This window comes from Lepus europaeus, chromosome 14, assembly GCF_033115175.1.
Source record: "Lepus europaeus isolate LE1 chromosome 14, mLepTim1.pri, whole genome shotgun sequence".
Classification (NCBI taxonomy): Eukaryota; Metazoa; Chordata; class Mammalia; order Lagomorpha; family Leporidae; genus Lepus; species Lepus europaeus.
The window spans coordinates 52,783,069-52,802,681 of NC_084840.1; the positions used below are offsets into that span (position 1 = coordinate 52,783,069).

The window sequence follows — 19,613 nt, forward strand, 5'->3', positions numbered from 1 at the left end:
TATGCAAACAGTTGCACTGTACACTTTTTAAAAAGATGACAAGGAAGATCTACTTAACAGGTGTGACCTGAAAACTTCCCCCCAGTGCCCCTTCCAGATAAATTCCTGTAGTAATAAATTTAAGACAAATTCTCAATGATGTCGTTCAGGTTAGCTCATGGTGTTACCTCTAAAGAAGAACAGGGGTCAGAGGTCAAATGACACATCTGCCTCCTGGGGCATTATTTTACAATGCTGTTTCTCTTGATATCTTACAGGTGTTCTTCTCTCTTCATTCGAGGAATTGTTAGCACCTTTTTTTATATTTGAGTTTTTAAGCCAGGAGCTTGGACAATTTTCTAAGTATCTGTGAGCTAAGTCATAGTAGCCTAACTCCAGCATGAAGTTTTAAGTAGTTGGAACTCTCTAAATGTTAGTTCATGCTCATTCAACAGAGCATCTTTAACTTGCTAGATCCTTTCCTGTGATGTTTCAAGATGTGTGTCTTCAAACATCCCACTCCCAAAAGAAATGTTCACTTAAGGACTGTCAGTACTCAGGAGGTCAGGCAGGCAGACAACTCCTCATGTGGGAAGGAGAGTGGGAATTTCAGAGGTCTGTGGGGAAGAGACAGCAGTGGTGTTTTGTGTAGACACAAGTTGAGAGGGCACACAGGATGGATGGAGGTGAGTATAGAAACTGAAAGAAAGAAACAGTGCACAATACTCAAACAGAGGGAAGAGGTTGACATGACAATGGGTGACTTTTCTCTGATAAGCAGAAGTTCAGAGGCATGAGGAAGTGACACCTTCCCAGGTACCCTGGGGTAACCTACAGTGGGAAAAAGGATTTAGGTAATAATTATTTCGCAAGTGAAGTTGGTGATGGTGGATTTAACAATGTTAACTGCTAACTATTTAATTTACATGGAATATTGCAATTCATAGAAAGTAAGCATTTTAATAAGACAATATAGAGAGTGCACTTTTCGTTGTGATTTACCCAGATTTGCCAGTAGAATGAGTACAGAGGCCAAAGTGAAGTACAGGGGGAGACCCGGACAAGTGCCAGCCCAGGTTTGCCAGGAGTGTATAGATCCATGAACACGATGAAATCTGTCAAAGTCACGTGCAATTGAAAGGACGCGTGTTATAGATTACCTGCCATGTTACCTGCCATGCATCTCACCTGACTGGGATTAGTTGTGTGGACTTTTTTCACTTTGAAGGGTTTTTAATTCTTCAGGCTTGGATATAAATCCCTTCCTACTCGGCTAGTTAGTCACTCTATGCCCAGGGATCTTTTATGTAATCTCTCTGAGCCTCAGTTTCCTCTTCTGCGAAACAAGATAAGATGACCTGACATGACTGATGAAAGTAGGGAAGGAAATGATTTACGTAAAGCATTGAACACAGTATCTGACACACAGGAAGTGCTCAGAAACTGATACTGTTATGTTATATTTGTTGTAGTTCTGTATACAACAGATGTTTATGCCTGAACTCAATGAAACAATACATAGTATTATTTTGCAATAAAATGTTCTAATGCACAATATAAAGTTCTTTTGCTTTAAGCTTATTTCCAAAGAAGGAAACGACTTCCTTATAGTATCACCACCAGGGATCTTGGACAAGCTGCCTGTGACAGGTGTATCATGTGGAGGCCACCACTAGAGGGCTCTGTAGGGACCATGAAAACCTTGCCTTAGATGTAGTGATAGGAAGCAAGTCTGAGAAGGCCTGGTCCCCTGCAGACTCAGGGTCATTCTATTCAGCAGAGCCGTTCAAGAGGACAGATAACAACAAGAACCCTCCAAGGGCAACGTCTACGAGCCACTTCTGGTGGAGACCTAGGGGTATGCAGGTGGATGTCTCCAGAAACAGCTGGTAGGTGCCAAGCTAGGGAAATTAGACTGCTCTGGGGTCACCCTCCCCCTATGCCACCCCAGTGAGTTACCCCTGCAGGGAAATAGAATGAAACAATACAAGGCAACACTGAGACAGGAAGCATGGGAGGTTCTGAAACTCTGATGGGGACCTAATAAAATCCACTCTGCAGGTGAACTGCTCCTTCTGGTTCTCAGTGGAGTCCGGGATCAAAGCTGGTGGTTGAGTGTGTGAATACGATGCCCAAAAGGCCCTGGGCATCCTACCTGCAGGGGTGACGGCCAGTTATCTTGGATGATGCACTGTCATGGTGATAAATGCTCTTTCTGGCCTGAACAGTCACTCAGATCGCTGCAGTCCATGCTCCTGTTGCTTTTTCACAAGCACCATTGGCCGGTGGCTTGTAGCGGGGTCTGAGGGAGAGCAGAGAAGCCAGTGAGCATGCTAGCAAAGGCCAGACTCTCAGCAGCTGCAAGAACCTGGGCGCTGGGCAGAAACGGCGTTCTGGCTCCACAGGCGTGTTGGCTCCTGCAGACTGAGGCAGTGAGCAGGTGCACGGCTCTCCTCAAGCCTTTGTTTTCTTGTGCTGGTTTTGCTTCTGTGAGTTTTGCATCTTCTTCCCCCAAAAAAGAGCTGTCCTCAGGGGCAGACTGACTAAGGTGCTTCCAGAGGAGAAGTAGCTGCGGTGAGCTTGGCTTTTTCCCCTGGAAAGCGATGTGGGACTTCGCTGCAGGCATGAGTCAACTCTCAACCCAAAGTCAAACACCTCCCTTTCTAAACTTGTGCAACACTGAGGCGTTGAGTTCTCAGGGGCTCCCTTCCTAGGCGCCGGTCACACCAAGCGCTGTTTGGGGGAGGTGGTGGCCCGAGGCTGTAGCCGGTCCTGGCTGGGAGGCAGAAGGGAGGGCCGCGGTCCGCGGAGCCGGGCTTCCTAGGGCGGGGGGCGGAGCAGGTGAGCTGACCGGGTGGGAGTGGGGAGTGCACTTGTACGTGACGTTGGAGTTTGCAGCAACCTCCGAGTAGGAGGCTGTGCGTGTGCCTGTGTGGAGTGGCTGCGCGGTGGGGAGGATGTGCGCGGCGGGGCGGCAGCCGCAGTGAGCAGCGCGGCGACCGGAGCCCGGCGGGCAGCCCCGGGGGCCCGGGACTGCGACCCGCGACCTGCTCTCGCTCGCCCACGGAGGAGGGCCGCGTCGGCCACGGGCCCCGGAGAGGCGCGCTCAGCCGGCCCCAGGATGTAGGCGATCAGCGGCAGCGCTCCTGCAGGCGGCCGGCTCATCATGAAGAAGCACTCGGCCCGGGTGGCCCCGCTCAGCGCCTGCAACAGTCCGGTCCTGACCCTCACCAAAGTGGAAGGTAACGCGGGGCCGCCGCGCCCCGGGGGCGGCGGGGTCCGACGCGGAGTCCCTGGCATCCTCGGACGGGCTGCCTGGCTGCGAGGCGCGGGGCTGGCTGCTTCCCCCAGTACGCGGCTCTGCAGTGCAGCGCGGCGCTGCCTGCGTGGGGGGACTTGGCAGCGCTGGGGGCTGCCCTGCACTCCCTGCCTAGGAGCGGGTGAGGGAGCTGCTGCGTCGAGCACCTGGCTTCTTTCTGGGCAGCCCCCTGCACATCTGGCAGCAGCTGCACCCTCGGCTCCCTCCCTGCCTGCCCTGGGGCGCATGTCTGGCTGGGGTGGAGAGGGGGGATGCCCAGACACTAACCTGTACCCCCCACCCATCTCCACCCTCATGCCCCCCAACACACACACTTGAGATGCCTGAGTCTGAAGCATCCATGCTCACAGCCCACATCCGGGGAGGCCAGAGGTGTTGTCCAGGGCTGCAGCCGCCTTGGGAGACTTTTTGGACCCCAGGAGGCCCTGAAACCCCCAGGCCAGCCCACAAAGTCACCCTCCAGCTCTGTGAGAATGGGCGGGGCCCACAGGTGAGCGCAAAGCCACCCCTAGCCTGTAAACAGGCCCGTTCCCAGGCTGGCTCTAGAGGGGAGCCAGAGGGACTATTGCAGGTGCCCGGCCTGTGTCCTCAACCTCCACATTGCCCCTGGTGCTGAGAGCCGCCCCCACTAAGGGGATGTGACCGAGAGAGCAGGAGGGGAAGAAGCCCAGGAGGACAGCTGGGCCTTGCTCAGACATGGTGGTTTTTCTGCTGGCGCCAAAGAGGCTGTGGCTCTCCAGTGGTGACCGAGCAGAGAGAACCATCTTAATCCTGAGCTCCTCTCCCGGAGGGCAGAACTGGGATGACCACCTCACCCTAGAGCTGGACCTGTCAATCATGCAGCCTGGGAAGGGACAGCCAAGGAGCCCGGGGCAGGCAGATCACCCTCCATCCCAGGAACTTCCACACCCTCCTGGCTTATCTTGAGCTAAGGGAGCCCAATAGTGCAAGCCGTGAGTGAGGGGTGGCTTAGAGAGGAGGAGCCTGGCTTCTGCCCTTCCCTTGGGACTGCAGCTGGAACTCGCACCTCTCCAAGCTCCCCAGGACACCATGGCCACAATGTGTTCCTGGTCATTACATAAGGCTAAAAACCAATGAGAGCAAGACTGAGGTGTACATTCCCAGTTGGGACAGGTGTGCGTTCTGAGTTCAGCCTGCCCAGGAAGGCTTGCCAGTTACCGACCCGCTAACAGTACCCATCTCCTGCAGAGGAGGATTGTGAGGCCCGGAAAGTGGAAGGACTGATCCAAGACCTAGAGCGTGGAGGTGGCGAAGCAGGAGCGCAACCCTGCACTGTTGTTCTTGGAACATGGGTTGCGCTGACCTGCACTCCCGTGTCTCACCATGCTCTCCTTAGGAGGTCGGTCCTCTTGCCAGGGACAATCTTTGGAAAGACTTAGTCACCTACAACTAAACCTGTGCTGGTGTTACCTCTGTGTTTCTAAGCCTCCTCTCAGGAGGCGCAGGTGTGTGTGTGTGTGTGTGGAGTCCTGGAGGGGAAAGATTGGATATTTACTGCCCTTAGGGGAGCTGGAAATGTCCCATCCCTTCCCACCAAATCCCACCTGCTAGCAAGGTGGACCAGCTCGGCTTCCCAGCAGCAGGTGGTCTCCCTTGGGCACTGCCAGCCGGCCTCAGGCTAGGCAAGTCTAAGCTGCATTGAGAGTAGGGCTGGACGTGGAGAGTGAGACAGCCTGAGGTGGGTGCTGTGGCCTCAGAAGTGCTGCAGGAGCCTTAAGTAAGTGACATGCCAGGCACAGCTACTCCCCTGTGGCCATGCCTGGAGGTTGCCTTCAGGGAATGAAAACGGGAATTACCTTAGGGGTACTGCCGGGTGAGTTTTGACTCTCCTGTTCCCACTGACACTAGCAACTGCCTTGCTGTGGGCTTGGTCTTTTCATCAGCAATTCCACCTAAGTCCCTGTGGGTAATGACAAAATGTATTGAACTAAGAACGAGACAGATGAAAGATCCGGACTGGGCTCTGCCACTTACATGGTTTGACTTCTGTCAATCACAGGCACTGAGCCTCAGTTTCCTCAAATGTAAAAGAAACAGCTTAGCTCAGCAGCCCGCTGAGGAATGCACGCCTGGTACACAGTGGTTGTTTGCTAAGTACCTAGCCAACCCTGCGGCCACAGACTGTCTCACTGTTTTGGCCAAATTGTCCTCAGAAAGTACACGAGTGGGACAATCTCTAGAAGCATCTGCAGAGCTGAAGTGATGATAGGAAACCCCAGGTCCTTTGTGCATGGGATCGCTATGTGTGTATCAGCAAAGTCTGCAGGCCAGGGCCTGGCAGAACCTGCCCTTGGTTTGCCTGGCTCACCTATAGCTCTTTCGTTCTGTCTGGTTCTTTTGTGTGCTGGGTCTTTTTTTTTTTTTTTTTTTTTGGTTTGGCTTTTGGTCTATTGTTCTAAACCATTTGCGTCTTGTATGCCTGTTTTGGAAGTGTTGCGCCATTCCATTTTGCCTTGGATGCACAGTGCAAGGTGGTCTCCATACTGTGGCTATTCCTATGCGAATGGCAGACAAGCTACAGGGGTGGAGTGCAGCCAGCAAGAAGCATTTATTAGGTTGTGGAGCATGCCATCTAAGGGAGGCTAGAAAGCCCAGCATGTGGTGCACATAAAACCAAAATAGAAAACACAATGGTTGGCTGAACTCAGACCTGGGGAAATGGACGAGTTGACTTCATTTGGTCAACAAATACTTCAAATCTATCCTGGGTCCGGTGAAAATTCAACAAGGCCCTGGAAATGCAAAAGCGAACAATGTTAACTTCATTCTCTCAAGGAAGCCTTAGTCTATCGGGAAAGTGACAAAGAGATAAATTATCCAACACAAGGTGGTGGGTTTCTGGGACAGAGCTTAGAACAAAGTATTAGAGGGACGCTGGAAACTGAGCGACGTGAGGAGGTGCTCCTGACGGGAGGCCTTTGTGAGGGGCAGAGGCTGGGAGCCTTCCCTGAAGGAAGCCTACATGAGGAGGACACCTGCTAAGGAGAAGCTGTCCTGAGGGAGAGCCCTCCGTGAGGGGGTGGGGGGCTTCTGAGGAGGAGGCCAGTCTGAGGACACCTTTCTGAGAGGGCGGCTTTCCTGAGGGAGGGGTCCTTCCCGAAGCGAGGCCTTCTGAGGTAACGGTGTCCCATGGGGGCAGGGGGAACCTCGAGGGAAGGAGAGGCCATTCCGGACTTCAGGCAGAGGTGACAGAGCGGGCAGAGGCTTGGCAGGAAGTAGGGACAGAGTGGGCTTGACAAGCGGTATCTGGCCAGGTTGATGGCCTCTGTCCTATCTGACAACACAGCTTGCTTTTGAGTCTTTCTCCTGGCTTCCCTACCAGGGCAGACCCTGAGTATTGATCCATAACACATTTCAAGTGGAGCAGTATTTACCAGAATCATCTATACGCACAATCAGCTAATTCACATTCAATGTTACTTGATAGAAATTAATGGATGAGAGCAGTACAAGTCCCCCCAAGAGGCTGGCACTGGGTTGTGCCATGGAAAGAGTGAAGGCTTCGGAGTTGGGTGGACTGAGTTTAGTGCCCAAGCTTCACACTGGCTGGGTGACTTTTGTCTATTGAGTAAAACTCTCTAGGAATGAGCTCTCTTGAATGAAAATAGAGGTGATGATAGATCCCTCTTAGCAATTGGATAATAATATTTTCTGGTAAATGTCTACCATGTTGCAGGTGCTTTGCTGGGAGTAATTGCTCCATGGTCTCCATTTCTCCCAAAGCAAGGGTAAACAGTGTTGGTCTCACTTTACAAATGAGAAAATGGAGACCCGGGGAGTCGTTCACACAGGGTCCCAGGGTGGGAAACGAGAGTGCCAGGCTACACATCCATATCTTCCCGGCTGCAAATGTGGCAAAGCCTTTGCACAAGTGCATATCCTTTGAGAACGAGAGAGACTGACATCAGCTCATGAAACTTCCTAGGTGCTCAGGAAGTGTTTGCTCCCGAAAACTCCTACCACAGTATGACCCAGTGGTCTGGACCACCACCAGTGCTCACGGCGCCCATGGCTGTTGGCCATATTCTTAGTGTGTCTGCTCCAGGCAGACTCAACTGCTCCTTGTCTCTCTGTCAATAGACTGTTAGCCTGGAATACTCAGTTATGTGTATACGTGGACCCACTCGTGCTGGCCCAATCTGAGAAAGATCATAGGAACCACGACCAAAGGGCTCTCCCTCCCAAAGATCTTCCCCCAGTTGGCTAGACCTAGGCCTACAACGTCAATGAGAAAAGTCTTTCATGTGGTGATCAAATGTATTCTCTAATATATGCAAGAGAATGAAGAGATTCAGGAGATTCTGAGATAAGTAAAATACAATCCTTAACCCAAGCAGAGCTCCTAAACAAATGAGAAATGTCAGCAATGCACGCAAATGAAGATGACATGTTGAAATGTGTATTTTTAATTCTGTAGAAGGAATATAAAAGACATGGTGCATTTCAGCAGAGGGCAAACTCACTTCTGGCTGAAACTCAGATGGCCACTATGTGATTCTTACCAGACTTACCACCTTCTTTGTCAAAATGACATCAGCTAGAGGACACTCTTTCCTGCTGAGCTTGTTGTGGCTTCAGGATCCTTCTCATCACCAAAGTCAAGGCAAGGAATCCACACATTCACTGCCATTGCTTTCTCCTGGGAGTCTGATCAGGGCAGCATGGTGGGCAGTAAGAACACGGCGTTCCAGGCAGAGGGAGCTCCGTGATACAGGAGAGCTGGCACTTGGTGAAGACCTGCAAATGGCCTGCTAAGCCAGGAGCTCAGGTTATCTACATCTGCCAAGGAATAGCAGGGGAATAGGCTAAGGTAGACAGTGGGCCCACTCTGAGGTATCCTGGATGCTGGGCTGGCAGAGAGTGAATTGAGTCAGGTAGGAAGGGCGAGCCAGGGAAGAAAGGCACCACTTGAGTCTGAGAAAACAGGAGTCATGTTGAGCAGAGGTGTTCCAGCTGGACCGTGAAGGCTGTTGCCGTTGTCACAAGTACTGTTTAAAGGATAGAGTAAAAACAACCAACATCTATCACATGGACTGTGAGAGTGGATTGGAGACATTTATTTCAGGTGTGTGTGTGTGTATGCACGTGTGTGTGCACGTGTCATATTAATCGTGGGAAAAAGTTTGAACATGCTTGTGGAAATCATCCACTGGGGACAAGGAGAAACGTTGGGAAGAAGAAGAAAAGTTGGGAAGATTGATTGCAGCAATCCAAGCAGAAGCGAATGACTATAACTAAGTAATAACATGTGCTTCTGCTTGCTCTTACCTGGGTTACCCATTCAGCTGCCACAGCATCCCTACTGCTGTGGTAGATCCTAGTGTTTCTCCCACTTTGTAGGAAGGACATGGAGGACAGAGAGCTGGGTAATTCACTCTATGAAACAACTGCCATGTGGTATGGCCCTATCTTGACCGCTTCCCTACCTTATAGTGAGTACAAGGACAGGATAGAGAAGGAATCTATAGATCATGGTAATGGTTTAAAGTAGAAGGGCCGAAAAGGGAGCCATAAAAACTGCTTTGAAAGATTCAGCCTGAACATCTTGGGAAGTGGAGATACCATTAGCAGTAGCAGCAAAGATCGGAGGGAAAACACAGCTGGGAGGGAGAGATGGGGGATTGAAATTGACACAAGCTGAGTCTGAGGCCTTGGCAGTGCCTTCAGGTGCAGGTGTGTAGCAAGCAAAGAGGTGGGTTAAAGGTGGTGGAACCTGGGGGACAAACCAGTCGATTGGGGAATGAAGTGCAAGCCAGAATCATGTTGGCCACATCCATGCAGGATATAAGGAAATCAGAAGAGAGGTCTAAACCACTAGGCCAGAGATCTCAGATAACACGGCATCATGAAAACCTTGGAAAGAAAGCTAAGAAAGAATGTTGCATCAAATGCGGCCAAGAGAGGGTCATTTTGTAGAGTCAATTTTAAGTAGGTGCTGGTCTTCAAGCCTGATTGCAAGGAGTGAGTGAGTGCAGATGGAGAAACCACGGCAGGATACTTGTTCAAAGTATTTGTCAGTGGGAGAAGTTGCACTTGGAGAGATGTGAAGATCTTTGGAGAGCAGCCAGCATTTCTGTAAACTAGAGAAGGTGCCTGATTTCAGGACAGGGCTAAGGTTTCCCCAAGAGAAAGGTGATTATGCAGTGGTGGCCTGGAGGAGGCAGAGGGGCTTGGGAGGGAAGCACGAGACAGGTCAAGGGGGTGATTAGTCCCGAAAAGGAGCACGGGAAGAGATGATACACAAAGACAGAGGAACCTGAGGCTGTGGAGGAGGAAAGCCAAGGACCTATGCCGGTGACTTTGATCCTCTTTGTAATGAAGGAAGTGGAACCATCTGCCAAAAGTGATGGATGGGATGGAAGGCTTGAAGAGGTGGGAAAGGGTTCAGAGTAGCTCTGTTGGGAGAGCCAAGATGAGATTTAATTCTAAAAAGCCTTTTTGGCAAGTGATACATTTCACTGGTTAAGACATCTTGTAGCTTGCGGGGAAGGGTTTAGAAGGAGGAAGACTGGCTGAGGTGTTGGGACCCCCCCCCCCAGCTCATTTCCCGCTCCCCCATTGGCTAATTAACACATCAGACTCTCTCGGAGCCTGGGCTTCTTTTTCTGCAAAGGGAGGAGATTAGAGTAGATCTTTTGTAGGCTTTTTCAGCAGGCATATTCTATGAGTCTATTAAGCAGCTTACTCATTAACGGATATTGATTTATCTGATTAAAACCCATCACTAGCTGTAGGCTACAGACCAGAGCTCTAAGGGATTGAGACCAGAAACTATAAGGAATCTAGCATGTGAGACTATGTGTGTTTGTATGTGTGTGTGCTGGTCTTCAAGCCTGATTGCAAGGAGTGAATGTTTGCAGATGGGGAAACCACGGCAGGATACTTGTTCAAAGTATTTGTCAGTGGGAGAAGTTGCACTTGGAGAGATGTGAAGATCCTTTGAGAGCAGCCAGCATTTCTGTAAACTAGAGAAGGTGCCTGACTTCAGGCAGGGAGTGGGGTTTGGTATTTGATCAGGAGATGAAAAGAACTGCTACATGGATAAAACTTGCTCCATGAATCTTAGCAGCCAGAAGCCACTGCACTCTGGATGGACCCCAGGTGATGAGGTGATGCAAACAAAGATGCAGTAAAGCCTCAATAAGAAGCAATACAACATGCAAGCTAGACTTGGGGATGGCCCTGGATTTTTATTTATTTATTTATTTGAAAGACAGAGTTACGGAGAGAGGTAGAGACAGAGACAGAGAGAGAGAGGTCTTCCATCTGCTGGTTCACTCCCCAGATGGCCGCAAAGACTGGAGCTGTGCTGATCCGAAGCCAGGAGCCAGAGGCTTCCTCCGGGTTTCCCACATGGTGGAGGGGCCCAAGGACTTGGACCATCTTCTACTGCTATCCCAGGCCATAGCAGAGAGCTGGATGGGAAGTGGAGCAGCAGGGACTAGAACCAGCACCCATATGGGATGCCGGTGCTTCAGGCCAGGGCTTTAACTCGCTGTGCCACAGTGCTAGCCACCCCCCCTTTTAAAATATTTATTTGAAAGGCAGAGTCACAAAGAGAGGGATAGAAATGTAACAAGGAGAGAGGGAGATCTTCCATCCACTGGTTCACCCTGCAGATGGCCGCAACAGCCGGGGCTGGGCCAGGCTGAAGCCAGGATCCTGGAAATCCATCTGGGTCTTCATGTGTGCAGGATATCAAGCACTAAAGTCATCCTCTACTGCCCTCCCAGGTGCAACAGCAAAGAGGTGGATCTGAAGTGGAGCAGCCAGGACTCAAACTGGTGCCCACATGAGTTGCCAGGGTTGCAGGCAGCAACTCAACCCTCTGCACCACAATACCCAACCCCAGGTGGTTTTTTTAAAAAACTTTTATTTAATAAATATAAATTTACAAAGTACAACTTTTGGATTATAGTGGATTTTCCCCCCATAACCTCCCTCCCACCTGCAACCATCCCATTTCCCACTCCCTCTCCCATCCCATTCACATCAAGATTCATTTTCAATTATCTTTATATATAGAAGATCAATTTAGTATATTACTAAGTAAAGATTTCAACAGTTCGCACCCACACAGAAACACAAAGTACTGTTTGAGTACTAGTTATACCGTTAATTCACATAGTACAACACATTAAGGACAGAGGTCCTACATGGGGAGCAGGTGCACAGTGACTCCTGTTGTTGATTTAACAATTGACACTCTTATTTATGGCGTCAGTAATCACCCGAGGTGTTTTTATGTTACAGCCTCAATGCCCAGGGATGAGCTCTGCAATGCCACCCTCCATTGCTGAAAATTCATACCCTTGAGTGGGAAATGAAGGCAGGGGGATCATATGCAACACCTTAAGATCAGTGCTACCTTGGTCCTTGACAGACTGAGTTCAATCCTAACTTCTAAATTTACAGCGATGGCTAAGAACTGGCGGATATATTTAGAAAACACTGTTTTTTGGGACCATGGCCTACCGGGTAAAGCCACTGCCTCCAGTGTTGGCATCCCATATGGGCACCGGTTCAGATCCCAGTTGCTCCACTTCCCATCCAGCTCTCTGCTATGGCCTGGGAAAGCAGTGGAAGATGGCCCAAGTGCTTGGGCCCCTGTACTTGCATGGGAAACCCGGAGGAAGCTCCTGGCTCCTGGCTTAGGATTGGCTCAGCTCCGGTCATTGCAGCCATCTGGGGAGTAAACCAGCAGATGGAAGATGTCTGTGTGTGTGTGTGTGTGTGTCTGTCTCCACCTCTCTATAACTCAAAGAAAGAATGAAACAAATAAAACACTGTTTTTCTGCAGGACACATCATGCAGTGGCCAGTGCCATGAGCTATGTGAGCACCTGCTGTGTGTTGGAAAGCATAATGTGCACAGGCCGGGAGCAGGCTGAAAGTCTGCACAGGCCACAACTAGCAGAGCAGGCGGATTAACAGGGATCCCTTAAGCTCCCATGTTTCCGGACCAAATGTTGACACACGGTGTTCTGTTCCCTCCTGAGAACAGACGTGGGCCCGTCCCTCAAAGTACAAACAGGATTACTTAAAGCTTATCCGGACCCAGTCAGTTCCTCACGAGTCATAATTCGCCTTAGCTCCAGTGCAGCAGGTGATGTTACTGGGACGTGTGGGAGTGAAGTGGAAATTCCAGGGCCCTGAAACGGCCCTGACGGTGGGCTCGAGGCCGGATCGCGGCTCATAGCAGCTCTCAGACTGCTCCAGGGGAGAACTGCAGGGGGAATCACAAGAAAGCTGCACCCCACTTCATCCCCAAAAGCAGCTGCCACACTTTCTCCTGTCCCTACCCTCTGATTCCAGCAAAGGTCGAAGCCATTCTCAGGAGGCCGACAGATATGAGCTGGTATCTACTATTTCTAACCCCGTGTGATTATTTCTTCTCCTGATAGGTCTTCCGAATAAGCATTCTGCCATCTGCGGCTTGTCATCCACACCCCGCACGGTGGCGCCTCCTGGCGGTGCCTCATGCCTTCACAGGCACCGCGCCCCCGCCGCTGCAACCTTGCGTCAGTCCGCGCAGGCTGCCGGGATGACGTATCGTAGTCGGCGTGGTTAAAATACGTGCGTGTATTTTCTCAGTCTAGAGGTTGGAGGTCTGAGATCAAGGTGCTCAGGATCTGGGGAAGGCTCTTTTCCTGGTTTGCAGACGGCTGCCTTCACGCTGTGTCTTCCTCTGGCCGCTTCTTTGCATAGGGCGGGGAGTGGGGTATAAGGGAAGGGTGAATTCATTCCGCTTTATAAGGTGACAAATCCTTTCAGATTAGAGCCCAAACTTGTGACCTCATTTCACCATCATTACCTTCCTTAGAGGCCCATCTCCAAATAGCCACCCTGGGTGTTAGGGCCCCTGTATACGAATTTGAAGAGAACACATTCCTTCAGTTCCATGACACATTTCAGGACAGCAAACCCTAGCTAGAGTCCTGTACACACTCTGGCTCTTCTGGGTTAAGAAATGTGGTCTGCGAATCTGTCCTCTGCGAATCGGAAGTACTTCTTCATGATGGGCAGTTTCAACTGATGTGGGCAGCGCCGTGGCCCTGATCAGGAGCGAACAATGGCACCGTCTGTTCCTGTTGCTGCTTTGGCATCAGACAGGCCCAGGTTGGTACTGCATCTCAGCAGCCCAGCCCACTGACCTGTGTGACCTTGGGACAGTGACTCTCAGAGTCCCAGCTGCCTAACTAACCATACTGAGCACCAGCGTAAGGGCAGGTGAAAAAGAACTCAACATCTGCTGCAGAGAGTGTGCTGTCTAGACCAGGTGATTAACCAGCGCTTGTCCCTTTATGTTCCTATGCCCTTTCCTTATGCTTTACCCAGGGTCAGCATCCAGTTTCACTTATCCGTGAATTCCATTCTTTCTCTGGGACCAGCATTAGTTAGGTGTGGCTGGGCCCTCAGCCATAGATGAATAGTGGGAGTATTTTCTGACTCAAAGTTCAGGAATCCACATGGATGGTCTTGCAAGTAAGTGCAAGTGGGCATGAGACACTGGGATATGGAAGTAAGGATCACTTTGGAACAAACAGGGCATGTGGTGGCCTTATACATGTGACAGCTCCTTATGCAAGTCTCTTTCTTTCCTTTCTACTACTGCTTTAAAAAAAATACCCAGTAACACATAAATGCATTGAGCATGTATTCCATGAGTAGATGAGATAACAAAGCCTGAAATGCATTTGGCAGAGATAAATTGTACTTGCAAACAGCCATAAACAAAAGTGTTCTTTCAAGCTCCTCACTTTGCAAAGACTATTTAGTTTGGTGGTCAGACCCTGAGCTCGTGTGTCCATCAGTGATCAAATAATGGGCAGTTGTGGGGCTGGTATTATGGTATGGCAGATTTGCTGTTGCTTGCATTCCATATTAGAGAGCCGATTTGAGTCCCAGCTTCCCACTTCTGGTCCAGCTTCATGCTAGCCTGCCTGGGAATGTAGTGGAAGATAGCGCAAGTGCTTGGGCCCCTGTCATCCTTGTTGGGGACCCGGATGGAGTTCCTCGCTCCTGGTTTTGATCTGGCCCAGCCCTGGTTGTTGCAACCATTTGGGAGATTAATCAGCAGATGAAGATCTCTCTCTCCCTCCCTCTCTCCCTCCATCCCTTCCTCTCTCCTTCTCTGTCTCTGTCTCACTCTTTCAAATAAATGATTAAATCTTTACCAAAATGAGATATTATTCATCAGGCACTGTATTTCCCTGAACAGTCCAGAAAAAAAAAAATAGGAGGCAGAGGTGAGGAATCTGATTGGCAGAGAGGAACAGTGTCCCTATTTGGACAGAATGAGAGGTACTTAACCCTCTAAGATATGGATACCTCAAGTACTGATACTTGGACAAAGCAAGCTCTGCTAGGGAAGAGCTGTATCTGTCCTGCATCCCAAGGAAGGTGGTCAATGAAGATGTATTGAGAGAATGGCCTGAAAACTTACCTAGCCCACCCAGGAGAAATATAAATATACATCCACACTAAGACTTCCATGTGAATGTTCATAGCAGCGTTCTTCAGAGTAGCAAGACCTGGAAGCAGCCTACCAGCCCTTCGATAGATGAATGGGTCAGCAGAGCCTACACAATAGAATCCTATTCAGCCATGCACAGAATGACTGCAGGTTCATGCTCCCACGCGGATGAGCTCTCGGGCATTATGCTGAATGAAGGAAGTCAGCTGCAGAAGGCTGCATTTCTACCTGAAATGTCCAGGGTAGCAAACGTATAGGCAGAAATCATCCTTTTGGTTGCCTAAAGTTGAGGATGGGACTAGGAAGTGACAGTAACTGGGCACAAGGACTCCTTTGGAAGTAACAGAAATGTTTGGAATTGTATCATGGTGATAGTTTCACAAGTCTGTTAATTTGCAAAAAAAAAAAAAACTGACTTGTACATTTAAAATGACAGTTTTACAATATAAAATTTTATTTCAATATAGCTGTAAAAAATTGCATAGATCTTAGCATTGGAAGCTAATGCACAGGCATGTTTACATATCACCATGCCATGGTGTATCTATTATGCATGAGAGAGCACCTCCCCTACACACACACACACACACCACCTCACATAGCCCTTTCCCCACAAAGCCCAACGGGAGCTCCTCCAGCAACAGAACTGGAGTCACCTGTCCCCCGACATTTCTGGGTGAACTAAATAGTGTACACAGGGCATGCAGAGGTGACACAGCGACACGGAGATGCTTGTAAGACTCCACCATTGCAGCACCTGACAGTACAACCGTAGTCTTTGTGTTGCTCCCAGATTAGAATGTAAGATACAGGAAGACCATAAACAGGAATTGTCAACAGGGAGGAGACGCTGGAGAGTGAGGGTGAGGGTGGGGGGTGAATAAATAGTACTTCTCGTCATGCACTAAGGGTCTCCCGGCCGGGGAGGGAAACAGCATGACACTAATGCAGCATTGATTTTTTTTAAGTAAACTGCGCTGCCTCTTTCAGCTCTGAAAAAGAGTGAAGTCAAACAGAGCGGCATCGCTGGACTTGTCATTGTGGTGGAGGCAGGTAGTAAGTGAAAGTTGCCTGCTCTGGGCGAAGATTTGAAAAGCTTCTGAGCAGGAATACTGCCCTCCTTGTAACGGCTTCTCTCTGAAACCTGCGTTAAGCGTAAATTGTGCAGCTCTTATGTACCTGAAAATGGTACATAAAATGGATGACTTTTATGTTTCAGTAATGGGGAAGAAGTGCATTTGCTAATGAAAACTGTTGTCGCTCAACATGTATTTGTCAACTGATTGTATCCACCTGGTATGAACATGGGTTTGCACTTCCTTCATACAGTTGGTCAGTGGACGCTGGAATTTGCCCTAGTGCCTTTGGGAAACCTAGCAGTCACTTCTGTCTGCAGCGTGTCCACCATAGCAAGACTGAGCAAGATGACAATGAATTAAGATCTCACCATCTTTCTCGGCACCACCCCCACCCCCGCCAGGCAGATCATATGCATTTGTGACCCTGAACTTTGTCCCTCCTTTCACTCAAAACCTTTCTACCCTCCAAGGCCAAGCCAGGCTTCAGCCTTCTGTGATTCTTCTGTTATCCCAGCGCACACTGGTCATGCCTTCTTCAGAATGCCTGCGATATAATCCACATCTCTTCATTTTTGCACGTGCCTGTCCTGTAACTCCTTCCTGGGTCTGTTTTGTCACTCTCAAATAGACTGCATGTCTGAAGAGCAGTGATAGTATTTGCATTTGTTTATAGACCACACAGAGCTCTTGGCACATGGCAGATGCTTCACAGCGATATCCTGGCTGATTGAGATGCTCATGGGGTGCTGTGCACTGTGCGTAGCCCTTAAGGTTTGCAAAGTCTATGCCTCTGCTTAGTACGTTAAATAAATGCATGATGAAACACAATATGATCCCAGATTTGCTGCAGGAGTGGGTTTGTATGTCCCAGGATTCTGTTTGAGAGCTGTGTATATACATGTGTGTGCTGCACAGATACCAAAGATTAAAGAAAATGCAGAAGCAGAATGCCAACGATGATGTCTTGAGTGCTAAGAGTGTTATAGATTGCTTTCTCTTTTTGCTACTCAGTACTTTTGTAATGCAGTTATAAAGAATACTTTTATGTGAGCTAGGAGGTATCTTGAAGTGTTGAGAATGAATGATATAGTGAAATATTTTTTTAAAGGCAGAGTTAGACAGTGAGAGAGAGAGAGACAGAGAGAAAGGTCTTCCTTCCATTGGTTCACCCCCCAAATGGCTGCTTTGGCTGGCGTGCTGTGCTAGTCCGAAGCCAGGAGCCAGGTGCTTCCTCCTGGTCTCCCATGCGGGTGCAGGGCCCAAGCTTTTGGGCCATCCTCTACTGCCTTCCTGGGCCACAGCAAAGAGCTGGACTGGAAGAGGAGCAACCAGGACAGAACCGGCACCCCAACCAGGACTAGAACCCAGGATGTTGGCACTGCTGGCGGAGGGTTAGCCAAGTGAGCCATGGTGCCGGCCAATATACTGAAATTGATAAGTGATCAGAATTATATGAAGCTTAGTAGAGTTAAATAGGAAGTTTGTGATAGAATTAGATTTGTCTATTATCCTATATTAGGCCTATGCCAGTGTTTCCCAAAGTGTGTTCCAGCATACATTAGTCTCAACTATGTTTAAAAAATTTCATATACACATATATCTAAATAATATTAACACATCTGTTTATCTATTTGCATATTTCAATAAGCTGGGCAGCATAAATTCTATAGCAGCATCTCAGAAATCCACGTTGTCCCTTGGTCCTAAATGTTCCTACAAAAGAGGACCTTGTCTGTTCTGCTTGGTGGTTTCCAAACTTATCTGGTCATGTAATCCCTTTTTCTTATGATGTCTGTTACCTGCATTATGCTTTGGAAGATGTTCTCTCTCTTATATATTGTTAATTTTAAATAATAGAATATTGAGTTTAATTTTGAAGGTTCTTTATCTTTTGTGTATTATTGATGTTCCCTTTGTTTGAGGATTCAGTTCACAAAGTAAAGGAGTAACTTCTTTCCTCCACATGCCTAGAAGCATCGTACCAGCACAAAATCACATAATTGGGTGATTTTCTCTTCCGTTGTAGAAGCCATGTGGCATCATTGCTTAGTTCTCGTCTGAGCTTTAAAGCCCAAATTGCTGTAATGAAAACATTAAATGAAGAACATGCTGTGAGCTGGAATAGATTCAGCCTCCCCTAAAGTCCATTCTTCAATTGGAAGTTATTGTTGGGGAGCTCTATTTTATTTCTGCGTGGACTTTTTTTTTTTCAAATCCACTGTCATCTTTTTCAGTGTGAGTTTTTGATAGCGATGCCTCCTTCTCTGAAGACACCTTGTAAATTATCCCATTCATGAAAGGCGGCAGAGGCAAATCCGACATGGCAGGTAAATCAGCATGTAAATTGAAATGTACCTGCTTCCATCTGAAATTGAATTTTCCCTGAGTTGTGGAAATTCACTGCGAGGAAAGTCCAAAAGTCCAGGTGGGAGGGCCTGCAGCATAAGCATGGGACTCTGGCTCCCTTTTCGCTGTCCTGTGCTTCTCTCTTCCCTGCAGCCCGGGCAGGAACAGACAACCTGGCAGAAGCTCAGAGAGTAGCCACACATTTGGATTTCCAGGGCTTTCCAACAAGGATATGTCCATGCATGAACAGGCAGAGAACAAGGGGATGAAGTATTAATAAAGTAGGTAATGAAGCCCAATAGAGATGCTGCCAAACAGGATTTGAGGCATTAAAGCACTTTTCTCTCTCCTTGCTTAGGTTCACCTTTCTCTAAAGCAGCTGCAGCCACTAGCACTAAATGATGGGATTAGCTAACACCTGTGTACCAGCCCACGTGGAATCAAGATTTTGCCTCATAGAATTATAATGTTTCAAAAAGTATGGCATACAAAGCTGGACTTGATGGTATTAAAGTTTTTAGATTATTACTAAGTTTAAACAATATAGAGCGAGTACATTTGGTCCCAATAGACTCGATACTCGTTTTCTGTATTCCAACAGTGAAGGTGGCCTCTTAGGCACCCCCCTGTAGCTCAGCACCAGGCAGAAAACATCAAAGGCAAGTGTGAGGCCTTCTGGACATCTACATCTGTAGATAGTTTCACCAGGTGACTGGCATGGCCACAATCGTGAACGGAAAGGCCAGTCTGCCATGAGCTGCAGCCTGGCTTCCAGAAATCTGCCCCCTCCCCCTGTCCCCTACCCTGTGGTGTGTCCCAGTCTGTGGCCTTTCACACCCAGCTGCTGACCTTGTGACTTGTAAGCAAAGCTGCAGAGTGGGCCTGGAGGCCATCAGCAGGAAGCCAGGGAAGCAAACAGAAAAATGCAGAGGAAGTCCATTTTCTGCTGTACATGCGAAACAAGAGTGTCTTGGTCTCCGTGCCATTAAGTAACAGGCAGGGGGGAATTTGTATCAGCTGCTGGGACCTTTCAGAGGCCATGGCCTGTGACCTCCTCCAGGAGGAATCCCAAGTTCTCAGCACTGTCCCGTGCCCAGAAGCAGCTCAGTGTGTGCAAGCAGACATAAACCAGAGTGCAAACAGTTCAGCCAGGCTGTATGTTCTGGGGGAATGCTTCAAACACACACTCGGACTTGCAGGATTAAGATGGCAGAAGAGGGAGGGAGCTTACTGCTCTAGTCTAGGAGAAGATAGTTCTAAAAAAGTGGAGAGGATGCAGTATCAGGGAAGAGTTAGGGAGAAAATGGCAGAGGAAACTCCACACAAATTAGAGGGACACAGTGGACCTGCGTAGAGGTTTTAGACATGCACAACTCAGGGCCCCAGCAACAGAC

At 49.0% G+C, this 19,613-nt stretch overlaps 1 protein-coding gene across 2 annotated transcripts in view; it reads left to right on the top strand.

The window, feature by feature from the left end:
- The window catches only part of SLC35F3 (solute carrier family 35 member F3), a 388,343-nt gene that overhangs the window by 272,067 nt on the left and 96,663 nt on the right, over positions 1–19,613 (top strand). The window contains exon 1 of one of the 2 annotated variants that reach the window (XM_062210627.1): positions 3,146–3,221. The exons of the other annotated variant lie outside the window; for it this stretch is intronic. Within the exon in view, the coding sequence (XP_062066611.1) occupies positions 3,146–3,221 (76 nt within the window). Of the gene's footprint in view, positions 1–3,145; positions 3,222–19,613 lie in introns of those variants that run through there. 2 annotated transcript variants of the gene reach the window in all.